Below are 27,389 nucleotides of genomic sequence, written 5' to 3'. Positions count from 1 at the left end.
TACTCGTCGGAACCGAAGCAGAGGAGTTCTTTTCAAGTTTTAAAGTGGTTTTCCACTTTAAAAATCAACTACTGAAGTTATTAAACAAAGTCACGTGCGACTTCGTGAATAATTACTTCGGCTCATCGGAGCCCATACATTCTAATACTGTACGGAGACGAATCTCTGCACAGTATTATTCTGAAGTTATAAATGAAGCGACTTCGGATGAAGCATCTGAAGCTCGCTTCGCTTAACACTAACTATAATGGGTGTGATGGATCACTAAACACGGATAAAAATAGGATTTCCTTCCGTGCTTAAACCATGGATGTGGGAATACACATATTACAATGAATGGGTACTTGTGCGGTCCATCGAGAACACGGAAAGCACACGTTCCTGAATCACTGACATGTGAATAAGGCCTTAGTCAGTAACGAAAGGTCAAGATATAAGTGCGCCCAATATAGGCTATGCTGCAGTTTAAAAAAAAAAGAAAATATATATATGAAAAATAAAAAAAAGTGAGTGCAACCTCAGACTTCTGTCATAAATTACCACAGTGCAAAACTACAATCTGCAGCATGGCAACTTATCTGTGCACATTTCTTTGGCAGGACATAAATGAGGTTTGTAAACCCTATGCACATGTACTATACTTTCTTGCAAGATCTATATGGAAAACCCACAAGAAATAATTCACATATGAACATGGCCAATCCAGGCTGCAATGCTGTGGGGTAAAACGTGCAGTTGCTTTACTCCTCTACTGAACTCGGTGGAGCTGCAGTCAACAGCTTGTAGATGAGAAACTGTAAGGCTTGATCCAAAGGAGGACAACCAGCAGTAAAATGTTCCAGGCAGGGATTTTAGCTTCTGACATATAGCAGTGATAGAAGTAACCAAACTATCACCAGTGCCAATCAAACACAATAATAAACTGTGTCTTTGGTTCTTGAAACATTTTTCAGTTTTTTAATAAGTTATTTAAAAATGAACAATACACGCGCTGTAAGAGCCCATATAAATCTGAACAGAAACATGTCAAAAGGAGTCAGAAGATAATTTGTGTGATTATATATGTGTACAGTGAGTCTAGGTATATACAAGGGTCTATGAAGTTCACATTTGCAAAAAGCCCTCCACCGTGTTTCCTTGACAAGCTTAGAAGTTAACTCCAGGTACAACCAAATGCTGTAAGTCGTGTAGATACTGGTTCTTATTTGTCGTCCTTTCCCTTGGTTTTCCGGTAAACCATCTCCCTGAAGCTTGACAAGATCTTGTTTTCCCTCTTTCGCCGCTCTTCTTGATTGAAGGAAGCCAGGGCCCTCTTCTCATCTGCACTATAAATCTGGTTCTCCTTACGCAGACGGACAGCCTCCATACGCCGATGCCTGAAAAACAATGACATGTTAGCTTAGGCCCATTCAGATTACAGGGATGTTTTATTATATACTGATGGCATACATGAAAAGTTATGTACAAAATACGCATATGTCAATCTATTTAACTGTAAAGCAACACAAGTATACTGTGAGGAGGTCAGTATTCCTAGTGCTGGGACAGCTTGTTCATTTTTGAATGTCATGTCTCATGAAAATACATTTATCACCTATCCAAAAGGTCAATGTATGATCGCTGGAGGGTGCACTGCTGTGACCCCCAATCTCTAGAATGGGGAGTCCCATGTCCCAGTTCTGGAAGTTGTTGAATGGAGAGGTGTGCCCTGCCACTTCATTAACTATCTATTGGATTGACGTAGATAGCTGAGCGCTGCCCATTTAAGTAACCATCAAAAAGTTGCACTAACACACAAGAGTGTACTGCAACAGATCTTCTTTAAAGGCTATATTTCATGGCAAGTGCTGATTCCATCCTCCGTGAAACAACCACCTAACAGTCGACCTAGATGCAAGTCAATGATGTGGGACTTCCATGACAGATTATTTCTATAGGCAGCTCTCCTAAGAACAATGTATATACATACCTGCTTCCACTCATCACATAGCCAGATATCTCAAAAGAGGCAATTTCATCACTTGTTAGGCCAATTTCACCTCTTCTCGGGATACGTTTACCAGCCTTTACATATTCTGCCATAGCTGCACCCTCACCAGGTAGCAAAGCATGGCCATAGCTGTTTATAAAGAGAAATATAATGCAAAAGATTAAGCTCCCATACAGAAAAAGCCTCCAGAACCCCCGTGTAAGGCTTCTGTCCTCTTGATGACTTTGAATACACTACAGGTTGCAGTGGTATTTCCCACAATGTATTAGAGCAGTGATGGGCAAACTGCGGCTCTACAGCTGTTGTAAAACTACAAATCCCATCATGCCCTGCTGTAGGCTGATAGCTGTAGGCAGACTGGGCATACTGGGAGTTGTAGTTTTACAACAGTTTGCCCATCCCTGTATTAGAGCTACTGGATGTCAAAAGATCCAGCTCCGCTCTAGTGGTGACTAAAAGGCACAATACAGGGCCGTTTTTCACTGTAACAGGGGCTACCAAGTCACTCAGTTCCAGAAAGTAGGTGTTAAACAAATATCTATACACGACAAGGAGTGGAAGTGTAGAAAATGATGATATTTTTACCATTTTGTAATGTTACAAAAATTTAGACTATTTGTTAAAGAATGCTACAAAATTATAATAGCCATAGGTTCACATTTGCAGCATATTTTCCGGTTATCTGTTCTGGTCTACAGGACAAAAAAAAAAAAAAAAAAAAAAAGCACCTGGCCCATGATATGGCAGACATCAACCGCACCCGACAGACTATTTGGGATTTTTAAAGGGGTTATCCCATTACTAATGTAAAAAAATTAAAAATCAGTCATCATATAGTACATAATCTCTTTCTAGACCCAGCCCTGTACCTCACATGGATCCAGAGATCTCCACATTCATTGCTCTGCTAGATTTAGATCAAGCTGACAGCTCAAGGGGAGTGTCTTTTCTGCTGCAGCTCAGGGGGCGTGTCTCAACTCTACCTATCACAACTCAGGAGGCAGTTGAAGATTGAAACTGAGCATGTGCGGCCTTCTCAGTGAGCAGGTCAAAGTATGGGAAAAAACCAAAAAACAGCAGGTGGCGCTATACAGATACATTTTATTGTATAACTCAGTGGCTATTCTCATTTTTTTATTAAATGCAATGACAAAAGTATTCAGATCCAGGTGCTGGTTTGAAAAGTACAGAATATTTTTCGTGGGACAACCCCTTTAAGGGTTCCATTATGGTGCCACAGTTAATAATGTAAATCTTTGACACCAAAATCACCACAATTAAAAGGGGTTGCCGATACCTATTATATTGATGGCCTATCCTTTGGATAGGTTGTCAATATCTGGCTGGTAGAGGTCCGATACCCCGCCAATCAGCTGTTCCAGAGACAGCTTCGTCCACTTTCTAGAACTAGTTACTGTGATGGAAGCAGCACTGCAGAAACTGGCCTTCATCCACTACACAATGGACAGAGCTGTGTAGTTCCAGCACTGGAGATACACTAGAACAGCGAAGGTGCTGGGTATCGGAGCCCCACCAGTCAGATATTGATGGCCTATCCTGAGGATAGGCCATCAATATAAAAAGAGGGGCAAAACCTTTAAACACTAATAAGTAGCATGTAGACTTACTTTAATGGTTTATCATCCTGTGATAAATGTGTCATTGGAGCTTCAGGCCCAACAAAATCCATGTCTTCGAGATTAGCCTCTGTGGAGAAATAAATTCCAATATTGTACTTTTAGTTGACTTACATCCTTTAATATGCAGCATAAACTATATGCATTTATTAACATGCTCTCATACACAAGTGCATACTATCTTATTCTAGTCAAATGTCTCAATGAAAGCCTAGGTCTATTTAGGGTATGGCAACATGCAATGTACTTTGGTGCTGAATACCTGCCATGGGATCCATGGCAAAAATCCGAATTACATGACGATTTTGCTGTAGATTTGTTGATTTCAACCTCTGCTTTAGGGCTCATTCAGATGGCCGTATGATTTTTGGCGATTTTTTTTTTTTTTTGCGGACAGTTAAGCATGCCCGCAAAAAAACAGATTGCATTCTGTATTTTTGGGGACCCATAGACTTCCTGATTTTCACTGCCAAGTATAGAAAATGTTTTATTTGTCTTGCAGGGCCGTGGAACGGAAGAAAAGATGCGGAGAGCACACGGTGTGCTGTCCGCATCTTTTGGAGCCTAATAGAAGTGAATGGGTCCACATCTAATCCGCAAAATTGCATATCAGATGCGAAAAGCAACATACGGCCATCTGAATGAGCCCTAAAACTGACATGCTGTGGATGTAAAATCCATAATGCAATTTACAATTTTCAGCAGTGTGGATAGGATTTTAGAAAATTTCATCCACTTTGCCGGTACTGTAAAACGTTGTTAATTTAAGTGCCATTTAGGTTTTTATTCTGTGCTCACTTAGCAAAATTTTAGGGTGCAATATTCTGCCAAAAAAATAAATAAATAAATACCTACTTGTTCTCTCTACCCATGTAGTTTCTTCTTGCATCTGGTCGGAGTCTTCACTACTTGAATCCGTGGACTCCTTTTTGGTTTTCTTGCTTCTCTTTTTCTTTGATTTCTTTCTGTAAAAATAGTGAAATATGTTAAGTGAAGTCACATTTATGTCAACCACTCTTCTTGTAGTACGTAAAAAAAAATAAAATAAAAAAAATTAAAAAAAACACACACAACACAGATCGCTAGTGTTGATCGAGCATGGTGGGCTCGAGCATCGCGATGCTTGGCACATCGCGGTGTTCGGCTGAATACCGCTTGTGCTCGAGCACGATGCTGTAGTCTCCCCCCTGCAAGCCAATAAACGTGCAGGTAAGTACTGCCACTCACTGTAATGCGTAGACATGTTGGTTACTGGCATTACAGTGATTGGCTGGAACGCGTCATCGGTTTGGTTAGGCAGGGTTGGTGTTAGAGACGCAAAAGTCCTTTTAAAGACTATTGTTGTGTCTGACAGCAATATATATTTTTAGCACAACCTGCACTAAATAGCTTGCAATTGTTTGGCCGCTGCAGACAGCGACATCATCTGCGCTACATCTCCTATGTAACGTGTGCGCAGCCAAAAATATCTGTGACATCAGTGTAGTTTTGTGCATCATAAATATCAGTGACATTCAGTTTAATTTATTTGCGCATACACTTACAAAACCTGCGCTAGTGTACGAGTGACATACTTGCAAGCATATATACAATTTAATATGCAAAAGGCGAGCAGTAAGGGACGGGGAAGTGGCCGCGGCCCTAGCCGCGGTGAAACTGCACCTGCTGCCAGAGCACAAGAAACACACTCATCCACGATACCTAGCTTCATGTCCCAGTTTGCAGGGCAGCGCAGGACACCACTATCGAAGTCACACCAGTGCGACCAGATGGTCGGTTGGATTGCAGCAGATAATGCTTCCAGTCGGTTAAGCACCACCCTGTCTTCCTCAAAGTCCAGTCTCAGTAGCCAAGAGTCTGGTCAACAGAATCCTCACCCTGATACTCCTTTCTCCCACCATGGAGAGTCTTGCCAAACAAGTGACCCCACACTTGGATATATATCGAGGAGCTCTTTTCATCGCCATTTATTGATTTGGGCCTCTCGCCAACCGCTTATAGGAGGGACATGAGTAGATCGTGTGCACCGATGTCCAAACTCTTGAGCATCCACAGTCACAAGAAGATGACGGTGGAGAACGGCAATTAGTGTTTCACGAGTTGGATGAGGATGATTAGGAGACACAGTTGCCAATAAAGAGGATGACCAGAGTGAGGAAGTGGAAGAGGAGGTGGTGGACGATGAAATCACTGACCCAACCTGGGAAGGTGGCAAGCCGAGCGACGACAGCAGTACAGAGGGGGAGGAATCCGCAGCACCGCAACAGGCTGGAAGAGGCAGTGGGGTGGCAAAAGGGAGAAGGTGGGTCACACCAAACAGGCCCGCAACTGTTCCCCGGAGCACCCCCTTGCGGCAATCTCCCTTGCCAAGGGGTAGATGTTCCGCAGTCCAGCGCTTTTTTGATGAAAGTGCAGACAACAAAAGAATTGTAATTTGCAAACTGTGTCATACAAAAATGAGCAGGGGCGTGAACACTAGCAACCTCACCACCACCAGCATTAACCACATGGCATCAAAGCACCCTAATAGGTGGGCCGCAAGCCTGGGTCTACAATCAGTGTCTGCGGGTCACACCACTGCCTCCTCTTCCCCTGTGTTACATGCTGGCCAATCCCCTGTCCAAGACGCAGGCCCGGAAGCCTCCCGCCATGCACCTGGACCTTCGCAAGCACATCCATTTCTGTGTCCCAGTGCAGCGTACAGATGTCCATACCCCAGGCCTTAGAACGAAAGCACAAATACCCAGCCAGCCACCCACCCACAGGCCATAGCATTAAATGCGCACCTTTCCAAATTGCTGGCCCTGGAAATGTTGCCATTTAGGCTAGTGGACACTGAGGCTTTCCGCAGCCTGATGGCGGCGGTGGTCCCTTGTTACTCAGTCCCCAGCCGCCACTTTTTTCCCCCGCCTTACACCAGCATGTGTCCCATCACCCGTGCCCTGACCAACGCAGTTATTGGGAAGGTCCACTTAACAACTGACACATGGACAAGTGCTTGTGGCCAGGGACGCTACATTTTCCCGACTGCACACTGGGTGAACGATGTGGAGGCCGGGAGCAAGTCGTACCCTGGGATGGTTCAGGTGCTACCGACGCCAAGGATTGCGGGCCATACTTCTTTCTGGCAGCACTTGCACTTTATATACATGTAAATATACAGGAAAGAATGTTAGAAAACAATTTTTCCTCTAAAATCAATTTTATCTTCGGTTTTGTGCGTATTATTGTCAGTCTGTAAAAGTGGCGTACTACTTGGACAACATCATTCCCGGCAGCGACCTGGGAGTCCAAGATGCATCCAGACATCCTCCCCATGCTGTTCCAGAACCATTTCAGTGGTGTTTCCATCAATTTCTGACCTTTTCCTGTTAACCAGACACCCTCCCCTCTTCAGAGCAGGGGGTGCCTGGTTTAATGCTCGGGTTCTCCCATTGACTTCCATTGTGCTCGGTAGAGCACCCGAGGTGTTCTACTTGAGCACTTTGGTGATCGATCAACACTACAGATCACTATTCCAAAGTGAAACAATGAGTAAATCATGAAAAAGACAAGTAAAATCCTGGAAAAACAATATGAATTTTTTTTGGGGTAAGGTGTAGGGACAGAAATAGGGAACTTTTTTAAATATACTTTATTTAGAGAAATCATACATTTATAGTAGAAAACTTGCCCAGAAATGTCCCTTAGCAGCGTGAGTTTTGTTAAGGCACATCCGTCTTCCTAATACAGTAGAGTGCAGTAATGACTGTGGGAAGACGGACTGGGCTAGGAGCTGCTGCCCGCACAGAGGACAATTAAAGGGGTTGTCCAGCAGTTAATACTGATGACCTATTTTTAGGAGAGGTAATCAATATCTGATCGGCAGGGGTCCGACATCCGGCAATCAGCTAAAGTGGAGGTGGCCGCTTCCTAGTCATTATACTATGTCTTGTCTCCTGTGTAGCTGCGGCATAGTCTAATTACAAGACTTGCTTCATCCACTTGAATGGAGCGGGCACTTGTATTACGCTGACCTTCCAAGTGCAGAGTAATAAATAGGAGGCGGCATGGATCGCCGCCTACTCTTCAAACAGCCGATCGACGGAGGTGCTGGGTGTTGGACCCCCGCCGTTCAGATACTGATGACCTATCCTAACGACAGGTCATCAATATTAACGGCTGAACAACCCCTTTAATATCTGTACCCTAAATATATTCATCTTCCTTGCCATTTCTCACTGATCAGAGTGGCCAGGGCTGGCAGTGATTTCTAACCAGCTGCCAGGAGGTACATAATGGCGAGCAGTAAGCTATCACTAGAATTGTCCCTATATACAGTATTACAGCTTCCAGCTAATTCTAAGTGTCAGGATATCTGTCCGTGACATCTGTTCATCATGCAGCAAGGCAACGACCCCAAACACACAAGTCTTTCTATCATAGATTGGTTAAAGAAGAATAAAGATAAAGTTTTGGAATGGTTAAGTCAAAGTCCAGACCTTGATCGGATAGAAATGATGTGAAGGACAAAAGCAAGCAGTTCATGGGAGGAAACCCACCAACATAACAGAATTGAAGCCGTTTTGTATAGAGGAATGGGTTAAAATCCCTCCAAGCCGATGTGCAGCAATTAGAAGAAACGTCTAAAAAGCAAAAGGTTCACATACTTTTGCTGCTCACAGTAGGGATCGACCGATATTGATTTTTAGAGCCGATACCGATAATCTGTGAACTTTCAGGCCGATCATTTATACTGATATTTTATATCTCATAATATATTATTATATTAGTTCGAAGTCACTGAGGTGGTGAAAAATTGCATTTGGCACTAGTATATTATAAATGTAAATTATAAATTAATAAAGCCCTTAGTTTGGTAGTCAATTTATAATTTACATTTATAATATACTAGTGCCAAATGCCAATTTCCACACCATCCTCCCTCCTCACTGACTTTATTAACCCCCATCAGACCTCATATCAGCCCTTTATTAACCCCTATCAAACCTCAGATGAATAAAATAAACTCCTCACCTCTCCTGCGCCGCGGCTCCTCTTCATCTCTGGGTCCAGCGTCTCGCTCCCGTGTTCTCCGGCCCGCACTGCATTGTTACCTGACAGCGTGCAGCGTCAGGTCATAGTGCGCGCACTACATCCTGACGCTGTACGGGGTCAGGACAGTGCAGCACGGGCCCCATAAAAAAAGACCAGGGAGGGTGAGTATCGGAAGCGCTTGCTGCGCTTCTTACCCACTCCCGGCACCCGATGCATACTAGTGCGCGCTTCCATAATGGAAGCGCTTACTAGTATTCGCTTTATACGCATTATCGGTATATCGGCAAGGTTAGATGCCGATAATGTACAAAATCCTGAATATTGGCCGATAATATCGGTACTTCCGATAATTGGTCGATCCCCAGCTCACAGTCATATGATATTGGATAATTTTCCTCAATAAATAAATGACCCAGTCTAATATTTTTGACTCATTTGTTTGACGTGGTTATCTTTATCTACTTTTAGGCCCTTTTATGCAGAAGTATAGAAAATTCTGAAGAGATTGCAAACTTTTTAAGCACCACTGTAAATCCCATATAGTATAACAGAGAGGTACAGAGCATGCGCAGCCACTTCCCTGCTGGGACAAGGAAGCCCCACTGGGGTCTTAACAGTCAGAAAACCCCTTTAACATAAGAAAAGCCCAATCATGATAGATACGCAAATAAACCAATCATCTCATATCTGTCTTGTAATTATGGCATCAACTTACTTTTTGTGTTTCTTCTTTTTCTTTGATTTCTTTTTCTCATCTTCATCTATTAAAGAAAAAAATAATTTTGAAAACTTTATACAGCTAATTTATGCACTGCTTGAAATGGTTTTTAACCCCTAAAAGGGGTTTTCTGGGACTTATATATCGATAGCCTATTCTCAGACCAAGGGAGGGGGGGGGGGGGGGGGGAAGGATGTCTGACACCACCGCCAATCAGTTGTTCTGCAGTAGCTTCAGCAATAGGCACCACAACTACAAAGCTACGTCCATTGTGTAGTGGCCACTGGTTACTGCAGTTCGGCTCCCATTGAACTGAACAGGAGCAGCACCGCAGTAACCAGCTCTGGCCAGACCTACTGTAGAAACGATGATCGGTGAGGTGCCGTGTGTTGGATAGACCACCAATATAAAAGTCCCCGAAAACCAAAGCTTGCTGCTATATTGGGGCCTTAGGGACGTATCGATTTGGGTTCTTTCCTGAATCACAGTGTTCTGAGAGCCACAACCTATAGTGTAAATGACACATTACCTTTATTCTGCAGGTCAGCATTATTTTTTTTGACATGTTTAAATTCTTTTACACAAAAAAAAAAAAATGTAAAAAGGGGGCGTGGCCAGCTATGCAGGAGTGAGGACGTGTGTGCTGCGAGCTCCTCCACAGCACCGGAGATAATCCACTGCCAGCGACCCTTTAACAAAGGGCAAAGTTGCCAAAAAGACCAGGGCGCGCTCTGTGGCCCCCCTGACATCTTCACAGGGGGACATACCCAGGCTTTTCGCTAGACAGCCTGCAACACCGGGCCCTGACATGGCTGAGCGCGCCGAGCGCTTTCAAGATGGCGCCGCCGGCCCTGATGTAACTCCGCTCACAACAGAAATAGCGGAGCCTGGATCTGTGCAGTACTTACCGGATCGACGAAGAGCCCGGTCCGCATCCGTGCCGACCTTATGCAGCGATCCCGATCAGGCACAGACGCCTCATGCCCAGGAAGAAGGAGGCCTTGGACCGCGCTCTGAGCCCTCACCTTCGGCTCAGAGAGGAAGCCTGACAGCCGCCACGCTGTCCCCCTGTTCTCCGGCGATACAGGTCAGTGAGGAGGAGTTCCCCATGCTATAGATGGCTCCTCAGTCAGCCTCTCACCCCATCTCCCGGGGACATGGAACCTCCAGCCCGTCTGCGGCCTCATTGCGCCCAGGGGTGGGATCTCCCACTGGGTCCCCCTGGTTTTGCGCTCCAGCCAGCTATATGGGACATTCCCTGCCACAGGGAGATGCTCTTCACCGGGGGCAGTCCGGAATTGCGAACAAACCGGCCCCAAACTCACCACAGGCTCTTCCCCGTGCACGTTGCGGGAGCCTCTCTGACCTTGCTCTCCTGAGCCGTCCCTAGCGACTTCACCGCACTGGTCCACAGGCTCGTCATGGGACGGATACCATCCACGCCATGATGGCTCTGCTTCACCAGACACACAGATCCTGGCCACCCCTGCAGCGTCAGCCTCCCAGGGCTTTCCACCATTGCCCCAGAGACCTGCGTCTCATGCTCCTCTGTTCGACCACCTACCATGGCGGACTTGCGCAACCTGATGTGCTCGCTTCCCACCAAGGCAGACCTCTCTAGCTTTGCAGCTAACATTTTACAAGAATGTAAAAGAGAATTCACACAAGTACGCTCTGAGATGGCCTTGACTGATACAAGGTGGACACCGTTCAACAGGAACATGATTCCTTGTCTGCAGATGTGCAAGTATTGAAAGACAAACTACAGTCCCATGATGCGCAACTGCACGCCTTGCAATATCATCTGGATGATGTCGAAAATAGGAGTCGCCGCAACAATATTCGGATCAGAGGCCTCCCTGAGTCAATAACACAGGCGGTACATTTACCTACCATTGTGAAAATTTTCAATGACCTCCTGGGACGTCCACCAAGCTCCAACATCGAAATCGACAGGGCCCATAGGGCTTTGAGGCCCCCCAATCCTGACCCCTCAAAGCCAAGGGACGTCATCTGCAGAGTCCACTTTTATGCCATCAAGGATCAGATCCTGCTCAAAGCTCGACAGATGTCGTCTCTGTCCTATGAAGGCGCCCCCTTTATCTTGCTACAGGACTTATCCCGCCATACCCTAGCCCAGCGCGCTGCCCTGTGCCCACTCTTGCACCTTCTCAAAGAGCGCAGTATCCCTTACCGCTGGGGCTTTCCTTTTGCTCTACTTGCAGGCCCCAAGGATCAAGTTGTCACCCTACAGATCTTCCCCGCTTTCTGCAGCAGCTGGACTTGCCGCCGGTTGATCTGCGGCCCTGGCCATCTCTTCTCCCGCCTGCCTCTGAGTCGACGGGACGACATCGTCCATCACCTGCTGAAAGAGCTCCCAGATCTTCTGCTCCGACCTCAAGAAAACGGCGCCAGAAAGGACCAGGCTACTAGAGTCGCAGATCCCCACCTCACCTTACCATATAAGGGGCTTCCTGCTTAACCTGCCTGGGACTACTAAAGCTTTAACTTGGTGAATGTTTCATACTGGTTCTTAGTTATTTGCCCATTCTCTTTCTCTGCCTTTATGCTCTTAAACTGCTGGTGCTTATGAGTTTCTATTTGCATCCACCGGTGTTGTGGCGGGTCAGCTCTTGTCTGGCTGCCACTTTTTCCCCCAAATAAGTAGAGACTCTCCCTTGGGGTGTGTGCCCCGAGCGACAGCCTCTTTAGACCTTTGGGTCACTTAAAACCACTCTACCTTCCCTTCTCAGGGTTTTCCTCTCATTTGTTTACTTCTAATAGTTTTTTGTCGATCGTCTCCCCGTTCCTCCCTTGTGTTTTTTTTTCCTTTCCCCCCCTCCCCCCACAGCAATGGGGTCACTGAAGATCGCATCATTCAACGCGACGGGTCTCAACACTCCAGAAAAAAGGGCCCAGGTACTTCACCATTTCCATCGCCAAAAGGTACATGTTGTTTATTTCCAAGAAACGCACTTTAAGGAGGGTAGTGCCCCGAACATACGACATCGACACTACACAACCTGGCACTTTGCAAATAATGCGGTAAACAAGACTAAAGGAGTCGCCATAGCGATCCACAAGTCTTTACCTCATCAAGTGCTGGGATGTACTGCCGACCCAGATGCGAGATATCTGGCCCTCGCATTACTTATTGGAGGCCAAGAATTAACCTTCCTTAACGTGTATGCCCCCAACCAAAATCAAGCTCCCTTCATCGTAAACCTTATTAACAACGTCATACCGTTGCTCCGGGGGACTGTTATTTTATGTGGGGACCTTAATCTGACGCTTGACCCCACACTTGACAATTCGACTGGACGTGCCTCCCTCACATACTCCACCATTAAAAAGGTCAAACGGGCACTGCTCCAATTACAATTGCGCGACCCCTGGCGGATCCAGCACCCAGCTGATAAGGATTACACCTTTTACTCTGCCCCCCATGGCTCATATAGTCGCATTGACCATATCCTTATTCAGCAAATCGGCCCTATCCTGTCTTGACTCCACACAGATAGGAAACATCCTTTGGTCTGACCACGCTCCCATATACTGTTCCCTGAATCTGCCCTTCCTCTCTAGACAGGAGTGGACGTGGCGGTTAAACGAAAGTCTCCTTCTTGACGCGGGGTGTGCTGCTGACCTCGCTAGCAGTATAACAAACTTCTTGTCGGATCACAAGGAGGATACTACCCCAATTCCGATCCAATGGGAGGCCTTGAAGTGTGTTCTTCGAGGCGTGCTCATTAAGCACGGCTCCCGTCTCAAGAAGGAGAAAGCCCACTCACTTAAGCTTGCTCTACAAAAAGTCACTTCCCTGGAACTTGCCCACAAACGAGCACTTACCCTGCAAACTCTTCACAATCTCCAGAATGCACGTATGGAAGCTAAACGCCTCCTAGAAGTATCCTATAAAACGTATGATACAAATCTGCAGGAGTAAATTCTACGAATACGGGAACAAAAGTGGCCGTATGTTGGCAAGGGCTCTAAGGGGAAGACTGGCAACCTCCCACATTCCCGCTATCAAAAACGCCCAAGACCGTATGGTTCACACAACCACTGATATTGCTGCTACTTTCCACTCCTACTCGAAGCTCTACAACCTGCCCCAAACATCCCCTCAAGAAGTGGGTAACTCTCCTGGCCCGCCTCTCTTACTTCCCAAGCTTTCTGCACTTGACTCTGCCACTATGGAGGCTCCATTCACAGACGCTGAACTTCATACGGTACTTAAGTCGCTCCCGGGTGGCAAGAGCCCGGGCCCCGATGGGTTTATGGCTAGGTTCTACAAATCCTTCTCTTCCAATCTTTCCCCTATTATGCTCCAGGTCTTCAATAGGGTGTCTCCTGGGCTCCCCTTCCCGGCGCAGACCACTGGAGGCGCATATCACAGTTATCCCGAAACCGGGAAAGGACCCGCACCTATGTGCCAGCTATCGTCCTATCTCCCTTTTAAACGTAGATCTCAAGATCTTTGCCAAATTAATGGCGAATAGATTGAACACTTATCTACCTTCCCTGGTTTGCGCTGATCAGGTTGGGTTTGTGCCGGGAAGGGAGGCCCGGGACAACACTCTTAAAACCTTAGATATCATTCACTATGCCAAATCAAAAAAAGGTCCCCCTTATGGTGCTTTCCCTAGACGCAGAAAAGGCCTTCGACCGGATATCTTGGCGCGCCATCCATGAGGCTCTCTCACATATAGGCCTGGGCCCGATATTCCTGTCAAAGATCCTGACACTTTACCAACATCCCACTGCTAGAGTCAAAGTAAATGGGGCCCTATCCTCCCCCTTTCCAATCCATAACGGGACACGGCAAGGCTGCCCATTGTCCCCCCAGCTATACGTCCTAGTTATGGAACATCTGCTGGCCTCCATACGTGCCAATCCAGACATAATGGGAATAACGATCGGATCACAAGAGTATAAATGGTGTTCTCTACATAACCAACTCACGCGTTTCTCTACCATCCTTGCTGCGGGAGATATCTCAATTTGGTGCTTGGTCCAATTTCAAAATCAACATGTCCAAGTCAGAGGCCCTAGACGTCACTTTGCCGAGCGACCTGACCCCCGTTCTTAAGGCTTCTTTTCCCTTTGCTTGGCCACCAAGAGGCATAACATATTTGGGGATTAAGGTGACAGCAGATCTCTCGCGACTTCATCAACTGAACTTTTTGCCCCTCCTCCTACAGTTCCAAAAAGACCTAGACGGATGGCGTAAACGAGACTTCTCCTGGTTTGGTAGGATCAGCATATTAAAGATGACCCTCTTACCAAAACTACTGTATCTTTTACAGACCATCCCCCTCCGCATCCCGTCCACATTTTGGTCCCAACTCCGCAGATGTTTCACGCAGTTTGTATGGGCCCCTGGCCGACCGCGGATAAAATGGGAGATAATGACTCGCACCAAGGAAACGGGAGGGGTGGGTCTCCCAGATTGTCGACTATATTACCACTCTGCAGCCTATGCCCGACTGTTGGACTTGACGTGTACTGATACTTCCAAGTCGTGGGTGCAAATTACAAAGGACACCTCACCGTGCTCGGTATCAACCCTCCCATGGCTAGTGGGCTCTCCACGTCAAACGTCATCGCAATTGTCCTTCTCTGCCCATCATACCCTTGCAACCTTAGCATCCATAGGTCGCTTAACCTCACTGATTGACCCTAAAGGCCCCCTGGTGCCAGTCACTGATCACCCTAGATTCCCTCCAGGGCGCTCATCTAGACACTTTCTTCAAGGCACAAGAACCCGCCCGATCAGGTTCTACCAGGTCCTCTCTGATCCCGCACTGAAACCCTTGTCCCAGATTCTGGAAGCTCCACTAACCCGTTATTCCTTTGAATATCTGCAGCTTCAACACTTTTATACCTCCCTAAGCAAAACCCACACTCTGGCCAGGAAACTCACTGAGTTTGAGCAGATGTGTGTCTCCTCCTCAGCGATCCCACACCCCATATCCTCTGTATACAAGCTGCTGATACACCAGCGATCCTCGTGCCTTCCTCCATATTGTCAGGCCTGGGAGCGGGATCTGGGGAATCATTATACCCCAGCCCAGTGGAGCAGATGCTTCCTTCTATCACACAAATCGACAATTTCGGCCAAAGCTCAAGAAACGAGCTACAAAATTTTATCCAGATGGTACAGAGTACCAGCGCTACTCCACAAATGGTTCCCGACAGTGTCGGACCGTTGTTGGAGATGTCTTAAAGAGGAAGGCACGATGATCCATGTGTGGTGGAATTGTAGTGGCTTACGGCCCTTCTGGAACATTGTTCATAGAATAATCAAAGAAGTCACAGGAGTCCCCATCCAAAATTCTCCAGAAGCCCTCTTACTGTTCGACAGTAACCTGAACTTCCCGGCATATAAGAAATCCCTCTTAAAATACATGGTTCAGGCAGCAAAGGCGGCGATTCCCAGGCATTGGAAATCCCCCTCTCCCCCCTCGCCTGAGGAGTGGTTTGATGAAATTGCTCTGTATCAGAGGCTGGAAGACCTCATTAGTATTACGCCCGCAGACACCTCACGATATGTGAAGATATGGGGCCCCTGGGAAGCCTTTCGCTCTTCAGCCGCATTTCGGGATGCGCAGGTCTAACCTCTTCAAAAGAAACTGTACCCCTTCCCCCTTCTTTTCCTCCCCCCTGTTCCCTTGTCCAATGTCTCGTCTGTCTACATACTATTATAATTTACATGTCCGTTTAGATATGCCTAATTCATATTCTTCCATGATTTACATTGCCTGATGTCGGGTGCGCACACCCACTACAGTTCTGTAGACATCATACTTGTACTGTTAACATTGCTTGAATTTGCACTTGTTTCTATTTTGGTTATACTGCAAAATTTCAATAAAACCTAAATCAGCGGTTCTCAACCTAGGGGTCGGGACCCCTTTGGGGGTCGATCGGCCCTTTCCGGGGGGGGGGGATCGCCTGAGGCTTCCTATTGTGGGTCGCCCGCACAACGGCAGCGGCCCCTTATCCTCGCGCACAGGAAGTGATGTCCTATCACTGCCTGTGCTTGAAGGAGCCTGACGTCTGGACGGGTAAGTCTGTCTGCTGATGTCCGAGTTTTTTCGTTAATGACACCGCCGCTGAGCACCACTGCCACCAATGATTTAATTGAGCCTGGCTAATCGCACCGCATGAGCACTTCTGATTTATTTATTTGGGGGACCCTGAGCACCATTGATTTATTTATTTGGGGGGGGGGGGGGGGAAGGGGACCTGAAGCACTGCTGATTTATTTATTTGGGGGACCCTGAGCACCATTGATTTATTTATTTGGGGGAAACCTGATGCACCACTGATTTATTTATTTGGGGGAGACCTGAAGCCCCGCTGATTTATTTATTTGGGGGACCCTGAGCACTTCTGATTTATTTATTTGGGGGGGGGACTTGAAGCACCACTGATTTATTTATTTGAGGGGTACCCCGAGCACCACAGATTTTTTTTTTAGGGGGTATTTGTTGTTTATTATTTATTTTAAAGTTATTTATTTGGTTTACAAATATTTTGTATTTATGCTAAAGTTCTGTGGTTATGAATGAATACTTGTGTATTTGAATTAACATTTGGTGCACTGGTGTCTGTGCGTGTTTTTGGTGGGTCATCAGACCCAATTCTCCAGGTGGGCCACGGGAGTTCCAGTCCGACACTGGGGTTGGCGCCATTGTATTTATGCAGACTGGTCACACATCTGCAGAGAGCAGGTATTGTAGAAAGCAGCTGCTGTGTTAAAGGCATTGGAGGTAAGACAGGGCAACACTTGAATTATTGTTCATCAGCTATTGTCATATATTATTTTCATTTAGAAAACAAACCATCCCATGACAATGGATCGTGTAGAGAAGAACCCTAAAATAAGAAAATATAGTGAGGATTTTTTACAGTATGGTTTTACCTCAATAATTACAGTAGGGATTGAGAAACCACAATGTGTTATTTGTTGTGAAGTTCTATCAGCTGAATCTATGAAGCCAAACAAACTAAAACGCCATTTTGATAGCAAGCATCCAAGCTTTGCCGGCAGGGATACCAACTATTTTAGAAGCAAAGCTGATGCACTCAAAAAAGCCAGAATTGACAGCAAAATTAGTTATGACGTAGCAAGGAAAAAAATGTAATGGTTGGGGGTCACCGCAACATGAGGAACTGTATTAAGGGGTCACGGCTTTAGAAAGGTTGAGAACCACTGACCTAAATGAAGAAAAAACGTAAAAAAAATAAATAAATATCATAGTGCCGCAATACCTATGAGAGTTGCATGAGTTAAAGAGTAGAAATGGCCTGCGGCTAATGACCGCGACCGACAATAATGCTTTCAAAAAAAGCTGCACCGTGACTGCGATGGCTGAACAGCGTCACAGCTAGGAAGACTATTCTACCCCAGGAGCCAAGATGGACGTCGCCTTGGAATACCGCTCTCTATTAGCATATAGTGTGCGCTGCATACTAGGGACCGTATATCAGGATACCCTCCAACCAGAAAGGGCAAAACTCAGAGGGGCGGCATGAAAACGATAATGTGTACAGCTTTCACTTTCTAAGCAAGTGCTACCATGGCATGTACTCTAAATTCTCCCTGCCGGTATGTGAACCCTAGCTGAGGAAAAAGTGATTGCTACGAGTTACCACTGCTTTCTGACTGTTCGGAGCCGCTTTTGCTGTCTTCTGAGTGTTTTCTATGCTTTTTTCTTGATGACTTTTTCTTTTTTTTCTTTTTCTTTTTTTTCTTCTTCTCTTCTAAAAAATAACATTCAAACGTGTAAGAAAAAAAAAAAAAAAAAAAAAGAGAGACAGAAATCCTAATCTTATCCAAACGTATCCAGAGAGCTTGAGAAGGCTTACCCACCTTCTGAGGAAGAGTCTGAACTGTTAGATTTTTTCGATTTTCCCTCCTCTTCTACGGGAGTGTGTTCATCAGAGCTGCAACAGACAAACAAAGCAGAATTACTGTAAAACTGTTTTTCGTCCCCTCAAAATGAGGACTTGCAGCTTAAAGAGGCCTGATACGTGGAGAGCGACCTGTTCATTCACCACTAAGGGAAAAAGGGTCAGTATGAACCAGTGAACAGGGGCACAGGACCACCATTCTCTAAAGTGTCCGATGGCTTTGCCATCAATGAGAAGAATGGAAATGTCTCCTAAAGCAGTGTTCCTCAACTCCGGTGCTCAGGGCCCACCTGTCGGTCATGTTTTCAGGATTTCCTTAGTATTGAGCAGGTGATATAATTAGTGTCAATGCCTTAGGACTTACCCCAGGTATTCATTCTGTGGGATATTCTCAAATCCTGACTGGTAGGTGGGCCCTGAGGACTTGAGTTGGGGAACTCTGTCCTAAAGGGTTTTTCCTCACTCATTTCAGTGTAAGTGCTCAGCTGTTTAGGTACCTGCCATAGAGTTGCACTGAGCGACAGTGGCCATGTTGAACAAATGCTCCACACAGCTCCTCACCGTGGACATGCTGATGCAGAGCACCTGGGAAGTCCAATATCCCATACTAGTGACTGATTGGGATCCCAGAGGTCCAATATCCTATACTGCAGATATGTGATACCTTAGTTTTCATTAGTCATGTTTGTGGGAAAATCCTTTGACCGATGAGGGGGTGATAACTTACTCTGGTTCTGGAACTTTCGGTGAAAGACCCCAGACTTCTGGAGCTCCCAGTTCTCCAATCCTCTCTCTTTCATTCAGACGTCTGCACAAAGGAAAAACACAGTAATGTGAAAAACCTTATAAGACAGGAAAGCCACGCATGCGCGTACACCTCTCACCTACTTGACAAGAGACCTGTTCCTGGGACCCCCTCCTATTGGACATTTACGGCCTATCCTATCAGGGTAAATGCACAGGATCAGGATTGTGTGCAGATTTTCTGAGTGGATTTGCATGTGGAATATCCGCACCGCAGGTCATGTACATTGTATTCTATGAGAATTTGAAATTCTCATGCACACAATGCAGATTTTTTCCATGAGGATTTTGACCTGCGAATTTTAAATCCTGCAGCATGTCAATTTTTTTTTTTTTTTCCTGTCTGGATTTTCTCCATTCACTTCAGTGGGGACAGTAAAATTCACATGCGGAAAATCTGCATCAATTGATGAGGATTGACCGCACGTATTTCTCTGCGAACATCTGCAGATTTCAGTGCGGCTTGTCTGAAAATGTGCATTTACCCTTTGTAGCCAGATAAGAGTGCATCTTTTGTGCTAATCAAAGGCTGTGGACGCCTTTACTCTTTTGTTGCTATTGCTCATCTGCTTTCTATATAGTCTTTATTACAAATATCTTATCATTTTGTTTCTGTAGAGTGCAAGTCCTTCACATAGCTGACAAACCTGTCAGAGCTCATGCTTCTCTGCTCTCCCCCTCCCCTCTCTTTGTGCTCGAGATGGCATCAGAGTGAAAGGAGGTGACAATCCAAGGAGGGCAGCTTACACAAACTACAGACAGGGAGGAGAGTACGCACAAGTTTGCAGGGGGAGGACATCAGCATCCTGGACACACAGATCCAGCATGTATTGCTGGGAGAGGCAGCAAAGTGAATATCTCAGAGGCCTCTTGTACATTAGAATGGTGCTGCACAGTACCTTGAACAAATCGCTAGAGCAGGGGTCTCCAAACTTTTCAACAGGAGGGCCACATTGAAGATTTTACAAGTATTCGGGGGCCGGAAAAAAAAATCAGTTATGTATTAAATTAAATGTATATATTTTACATGGATCGTTTTTGTAATCAGCATGATATGACTGAGAACAAAAGAGAAAAAACTTTAGCAAAACAACGCAAAGACACCCGTGTCCCTATCAGCGGTGTCCCCATCAGCACAAAAATGTCCCCATCAGCACAGCAATGTCCCCATCAGCACAGCAATGTCCCCATCAGCACAGCAATGTCCCCATCAGCACAGCAATGTCCCCATCAGCACAGCAATGTCCCCATCAGCACAGCAATGTCCCCATCAGCACAGCAATGTCCCCATCAGCACAGCAATGTCCCCATCAGCACAGCAATGTCCCCATCAGCACAGCAATGTCCCCATCAGCACAGCAATGTCCCCATCAGCACAGCAATGTCCCCATCAGCACAGCAATGTCCCCATCAGCACAGCAATGTCCCCATCAGCACAGCAATGTCCCCATCAGCACAGCAATGTCAGCATCAGCACAGCAATGTCAGCATCAGCACAGCAATGTCCCCATCAGCACAGCAATGTCCCCATCAGCACAGCAATGTCAGCATCAGCACAGCAATGTCCCCATCAGCACAGCAATGTCCCCATCAGCACAGCAATGTCCCCATCAGCACAGCAATGTCAGCATCAGCACAGCAATGTCAGCATCAGCACAGCAATGTCCCCATCAGCCGTGTCACCCTTAAGCACAGCAATGTCCCCATCAACGATGTCCCCATCAGAACAGCAATGTCCCCATCAGCGGAGTCCCCATTAGCAGCTGATAGGGGCCACCACTGATGGGGACACTGCTGTTGGGGACGCGGCTGATGGGGACACCATTGATGGGGACACCCGTGTCCCTATCAGCGGTGTCCCCATCAGAACAGCAATGGCCAAATCAGAACAGCAATGTCCCCATCAGAAAAGCAATATATTACCATAAAAAAAAAAATATTCCCATCAAAAAAACAATATTCCCATCAGAAAAACAATATTCCCATCATGGGGACACCCACTGATGGGGACGCTGCTGTTGGGGACATTGCTGTGCTGATGGGGACACCACTGATGGGGACACCATTGATGGGGACACCCGTGTCCCTATCAGCGTTGTCCCCATCAGCACAGCAATGTCCCCATCAGCGGTGTCCCCATCAGCACAGCAATGTCCCCATCAGCGGTGTCCCCATCAGCACAGCAATGTCCCCATCAGAACAGCAATGTCAGCAAACTCAGAATACATTTTATTTTGCCCCCTCTCACTCAGAATACATTTTATTTTGCCCCCTCTCACTCACAATACATTTTATTTTGCCCCCTCTCACTCACAATACATTTTATTTTGCCCCCTCTCACTCACAATACATTTTATTTTGCCCCCTCTCACTCAGAATACATTTTATTTTGCCCCCTCTCACTCAGAATACATTTTATTTTGCCCCCTCTCACTCACAATACATTTTATTTTGCCCCCTCTCACTCACAATACATTTTATTTTGCCCCCTCTCACTCAGAATATATTTTTATTTTGCCCCCTCTCACTCAGAATATATACAATGTGAGAGGGGGCAAAATAAGATATATACAATTTTGCTCCACAGGTGGGGAAAGTGGAATATCGATAAAGAGGGGAAAATGGAATATATACAGAGGGGGCAAAATGGATATAAATAGAGGGGCCCTGTATATATCCATTTTGCCCCCTCTGTATATATTCCATAATCATTTATCCCCTGTGTGTATATATTGCATTTTTGCCCCCTCTGTTATCTGTTTAATTTTTTTTCCATTTTTCTTGCCTTTTTTTCTTATTGAAATATATTTTTGTTCCCCATTGGTCCCCTGTGGAGGATTTCTTGCCTGACATTTAGTTCCATGCCAGGTGCCCCCCTGTGAGTTATAGCCAGGCAGTGGTGGTGTGCACATTTAAAAAAAAAATACTTACCTCGTCAGACTGCTCCGCTCCCGCCTTCTTGCTCTTGCTTGCAGCCCACAATCCTGTCTTCCAGCGTGCGTTGTGTGATCCCGCGAGACCTGGCTGGCGCGATATCACAGCGCCACCAGGCCTGAATGGGTGGAGGCGGAGCCCGAATGGATGGAGGCAGGGCTGGGGTTGGTGGGGCGGCGCAACTACTCACAGAGGCCGGGGGCCCAAGCGACCAGCCATTTACATAAAAATGTTAAAATTACTTGCGATGGGGCGACGGAGCTGCGGGCCCCCCCCACCGCCGGGCCCGGTCGCGGTCGCATCCTCTGCGACCGCGATCGTTACGCCCCTGGGCGGTTGTGCGGATTTGGTTCCTGCAACCTGCCAGCTGCGGGCGGGCCGGATCGAACGCACAATCGGGCCGGATGTGGCCCGCGGGCCGGGGTTTGGAGACCCCTGCGCTAGAGCAACACAGTGAAGCCAGCTGAAGGTTAGCGATTCCTGCAGAATCTAAGACACAGAGGCTCAGTAAAGGTTAGATCTGAGCCTGATGTTTAGTGTATAAGCCAGGAAAAGGCTCCAGCACAAATGTTAAAGGGGTTGTCTGGCATTGCTGATGACAAACCTTGCATGCTAACTGTTGACCCTTGCCATAAAAAAAAAATCCCACTCGCCTGTCTGCAGACTCACCGCTGTTCCATCCCCGGCTGCTTTTGAACCCTGCAGGACCAGGAAGCAGCATGGTCCCATGCCCGCTGTCAAGGTCAGGAACAGAGCAGAGGTGGGATCAGGAACAGGAGCACTGATTAGGACCCTAGAGGTTGTTGGCTCCAAAGCTGGACAACCTCTTTAAGGTCCCTTTCACACGAGCAAGTTTTCCGCGCGGGTGCAATGCGTGACGTGAACGCATAGCACCCACACTGAATCCTGACCCATTCATTTTCTATGGTGCTTTGTACATGAGCGTTGTATCGATACCAGGACAAAAGTATCGATTGGGTATCGAAAGTTCAATACCCAAAACAACCCTAGTGTTGGTCCCATTTTCATATGTGCCGCATTGCTGAGAAAAATTATGTTTTATTATATGTATATTTTAATGTATCAGATAAACTAGTGTTAGTCGGACGCACAGGGAGGTTGATACATCAAAGAAGGGTGCTCTCAGTCTAACAGCGTCACCCCGCTGTTTGCAAAGAAAGAGTTTGAAAAGGAAATGACTGGGCACACCTAAGGATATGTAGTGACCAAAAATTTATTAAGTAAAAGGACAAGTTGGTTTGCGGTAATTACAGTATCAGATATATAAATGCAAAACCGTTGAGTAATATAAGGTTTCCACACTTCAACAATAATTCATAAAAGGTCCATATAAAAATCCATGTAAAAAACACTATATATTTGTGGTTAATGTATAGACCAGTCACTGGATGGTAAGGGTACCGCCCGTGACTGATATCCACGCCTCAAACACAAATGGAATACAAGATAAAACTAATAACAAAGCAGCAATCTAGTATCAGTTTAAATTCAGTGCAGACAATAGTTCGTAGATATAAAACTTAAGCCGCGATTAGATGGTGATGTTATAATCAACCCGACATAAGAATTCACTGCCCCGGAGTGGTCATGGGAGTCCAAGTGAACTATATGTTAGTTAGGAATAGATTACTGGCCTTGATGTGGCCAAAAGTGCAGAGATTGTAAGTATTGACTTACTCCGTAGCTGACTTAGCGGCGTCCCGCTTACAGTCAGGAAGGGATCCGACAATAGGATAAAAATGTATTTAGGAACAGTCTTACCGATATTAGAAGGTTTCTCTCGTGTAGAAGAAACTTCGGCCGTCTCTCGAAACTTTGTTCCCAGATTTTTCGTTACGGTTAGGTGAATCCCACAGTAAATAAGTAATCTGGGTCACCTGTTACCCTGTTCGACTTGCTGCACGTGGTTCCGCTTGTTTGGGTGCGGTTGCAGTATCACAGCCTTCCGGGCGAAAGTTTCAGACCGACTTATCTTTATAAAAACGGTACAAACTTGTTCCTAATTTGGGGTCGATGTGGTGCACTCACATGAAGTTGAACTTGGGGGGTCAGACCAGACGCGTTTCGGGGCTAGAGTATCCCCTTCCTCAGTGGCTCATGGCGTGGAAATCCCTGCTGCAAGTGTTAATCCGGACATGAGAAAGATCATTTCATTGACTTTTCAAATTTGGAGCGCTCCATTTCTCCCATCTTGCTATGAGCACTAGCACATCAGATACCGGAATTAAGTAACGAAGTCCCGCGATATCTCTGCAGGAACACGTGACCTAGAACAGAGTGCGACGACGCCGGAAGTAAGTACAGCAGCGCGGTGTGGAAAGCAGGTGAACGAGAGGGCCGGATATCTGCAGACACCGGTAAGCAATATCTCTCCACAGCCTGTGACCACCGCACACAACCCACTATGGTGAGGAAAGACTGAACGCCACAATTGGCGGATTGTATGTTATCGAGATCTGAATCACAGACTCGAAAGAAGTCAGTACTGTCCGGACGTTGATTGCTGGTATTTAAAGGAACATTGTCCCAGATTGAAATTTTGTATCATGGACTTTCCAATTTGAACTAGTTGCACATGTCATCCATCTAGGACCGTTAGACAAGTGGTAATTTTATTGAGTTTTTAGGGGGATATTTTATGTATTATGCACCATGTATTCACTTTTAGACATATGTCATATTTTTTAAATATTAAAAGCTGATGTTGTGACCCACATATTGAGTGCCAGTCTCTACTATCCAAATTTTTCCTTTACTCTGACTGATTGGGCGATCAGTCTTTGACTAGAGCACCTTGACCATACTGAGAAAGGGGGTGAGCTATCCACAAACACATATTTTCAATGGTCTATACATTAACCACAAATATATAGTGTTTTTTACATGGATTTTTATATGGACCTTTTATGAATTATTGTTGAAGTGTGGAAACCTTATATTACTCAACGGTTTTGCATTTATATATCTGATACTGTAATTACCGCAAACCCACTTGTCCTTTTACTTAATAAATTTTTGGTCACTACATATCCTTAGGTGTGCCCAGTCATTTCCTTTTCATATTTTAATGTATGTATGAGCCTCTGAGCAACGGGGGTGTTGCCGTTGCTCTCTCTACAACTGCCGCCCCCTTCTCCACTTTGATTGACAGGATCAGACGTGATCATTGCCTGGCCCTGTCAAAGTGCAGGGGGCGCAGCAATTTGAGAGAGATCAGAGCCTCTAGGAGTAATAGTAACTCCCCTGTTGCTCCGAGAGGCTCATTTTTCTCAGTAATGGGGGCACATATGACCATGGGACCAACACAGATGCCTTCAGCTGCCACTGCACATGTACCAGATCAGCCAGTGTGATAGCTACAAATCTGCGGACAGATAGGCTCTAAGCCTCAGATTTCTACATAAAATACTTGCTGCATTTGCAACATGTGAACATAGCTTTATGGGATTCTGGGGTACTTTGTCAATAGCAACTAGACTTGAACCGTCATTTCCCATATGGCTTTGGACAGTAATAACCTGACGGTTGCTATAGGAGACGGCTGCACTAGCTCTCCCAGATCCAGACACTGGCCGGGTCGTACCATTGTACAGGGGGCACATGTCTCCTCCTCACCTGGCTATAAACGCTTCCTGCCTCTGTCTCATTATCTCCTCCTTTCCTTTCTCGTAGTAGTCCCCCCACTGCTTGCCGTGGTACGTCCGGCTGGAAGGGGCTCGCTCTCTGGAGCGGCTGCGGCGGTGGCCATTGCTGACACCCCGTTCTCGGGACTTGGAGCTCCTGCTCTTCTTCTCCGGGGACCTGTCGCTACTGCTGCTGCTGTGGTGCCGTTTCCGTGGAGAGACCGGACTGCGGCTCCGGGAGCGGTGTATGGGCGGCATGCCTAACACTCACTTTCTACCTTGTTTACAAGGAACCGGAAGTAGTTTCTACGGAAGCCGAGGCGTGACCAAGATGGAAACGCGTTCTTCTGACGTCACTCAAGATAACGTTATTGGGGGAGATTTCTCAAAACTGGTATAAAGGAAAACCTATAGCAACCAATCAGATTCCACCTTTCACTTTTTAGAGCGCCTTGGGAAAATGAAAAGTGGAATCTGATTGGATGCTATAGGTAACTAAGCCAGTTCTATTTTACACCAGTTTTTATAAATCTCTCTCATTCTGTTTATATCAGAAATATTACATAAAGGATATAATAAGGACAGTTTAAAAAAATTCACCCCTATAGAGGACTTTCGCTTTATTTTAACCCCCCTCCCCCATAATGAAATATATCATATAATATACACCCTTTATGTGCCAATGAGGCTGGGAGGTGAGGTCAATCTGTGGCAGGTGCAGTGACATAACCATAGTGCTTCTGAAAGCAACATATATGACCTATATACGTGGTTTCCTGTGTGTTGTATACATGGTTTTCTTACAACATTTTTTGTAACCCCAATTCTTTAACATAAGCTATAAGAGATGCCCCCCCACATCTGCCAAGAGGTCCATGTTATGGAGAAGTAGATGATCCAAATGCCCAAATATCTATTCTTTCTAAGATGTATTAGGGCATTTTTCTTTGGTCACAGATTCTGTAACAGTATAATATGGGAGATATACTGAGGTACGGTATGGGCCCATAGATTGGTGCACATTATATATCTGTAATACAGTGTTGATGTGCTGCTTTCAGTGCCCGCTCTTTATTTTAAAATGAACAAAAGCCATAATTTGGGGGGTTTTCTTTATACTAATATGCACATGCCCTCTCACCCTTTAAGCCGGTCAGAAGCATAAAGAGGATCTCGTGATTTCCCTAGACTTTTTTTTTAAAGAGGTTTTCCAGTTCTTCAATGGGAGAAGCGCTGTAGTAACTCCAATCCCAGATTCTTATCCCAAATGCGCAGTTGTTACACCTTGTAGCCAAACAATCGGTTTCCAGAGGCTGGTGCACTCACGTACACCTGCACCCTAGAGAGAAGCTATAACACAAATAGTGAAGTTCCACCAGGTAATTCCGCATAAAGCAGTTTATTCTACTTACAAAAAGGACATAAAAATTCAGCCTTCTAAAATCAATGTATTCTCATCACAAAAAGTCCACCCGACCCGGGTTTCGCCAGTCCAGTTTCATCATTGCCCCTGACGAAGCTGGACTGGCGAAACCCGGGTCGGGTGGACTTTTTGTGATGAGAATACATTGATTTTAAAGGCTGAATTTTTATGTCCGTGTGCTTCTGTGGTGGACCCTCCTTAGGCTTTTAAACCGATTGTTTGGCTACAAGGTGAAAAAACTGCGCATTTGGGATAAGAATCTGGGATTGGAATTCTGCAC

The 27,389-nt window shown here is 45.9% G+C and overlaps 1 protein-coding gene across 1 annotated transcript; it reads right to left on the bottom strand.

Annotated features, from left to right (window-relative positions):
- Positions 1 to 563: 563 nt before the first annotated feature.
- Positions 564 to 26,004, bottom strand: LOC120977373 (NFKB activating protein). Its single transcript, XM_040405300.1, has 9 exons — positions 25,679 to 26,004; positions 19,032 to 19,112; positions 18,264 to 18,337; positions 18,044 to 18,154; positions 9,380 to 9,425; positions 4,483 to 4,592; positions 3,619 to 3,697; positions 1,970 to 2,119; positions 564 to 1,376 (listed from the first exon to the last, which is right to left on the bottom strand). The coding sequence occupies exons 1-9, from the start codon at positions 25,942 to 25,944 to the stop codon at positions 1,202 to 1,204; spliced, it is 1,092 nt and encodes a 363-aa protein (XP_040261234.1). The 5' UTR covers positions 25,945 to 26,004; the 3' UTR covers positions 564 to 1,201.
- Between the last annotated feature and the right edge of the window lie 1,385 nt (positions 26,005 to 27,389).

The sequence above is a fragment of the Bufo bufo genome, chromosome 8, assembly GCF_905171765.1.
Source record: "Bufo bufo chromosome 8, aBufBuf1.1, whole genome shotgun sequence".
Taxonomy (NCBI): Eukaryota; Metazoa; Chordata; class Amphibia; order Anura; family Bufonidae; genus Bufo; species Bufo bufo.
This window is presented reverse-complemented; position numbering and strand designations above follow the sequence as displayed.

Excerpts from the sequence above, each read along its gene's own strand:
- LOC120977373 (XM_040405300.1), bottom strand. The coding sequence starts at position 25,944 with ATGCCGCCCATACACCGCTCCCGGAGCCGCAGTCCGGTCTCTCCACGG. Across the intron at positions 19,113-25,678 it reads CAGGAAGCGTTTATAGCCAG|ACGTCTGAATGAAAGAGAGA; the intron begins GTGAGGAGGAGA and ends TCCTTTGTGCAG. Across the intron at positions 18,155-18,263 it reads TTCAGACTCTTCCTCAGAAG|AAGAGAAGAAGAAAAAAAAG; the intron begins GTGGGTAAGCCT and ends GTTATTTTTTAG.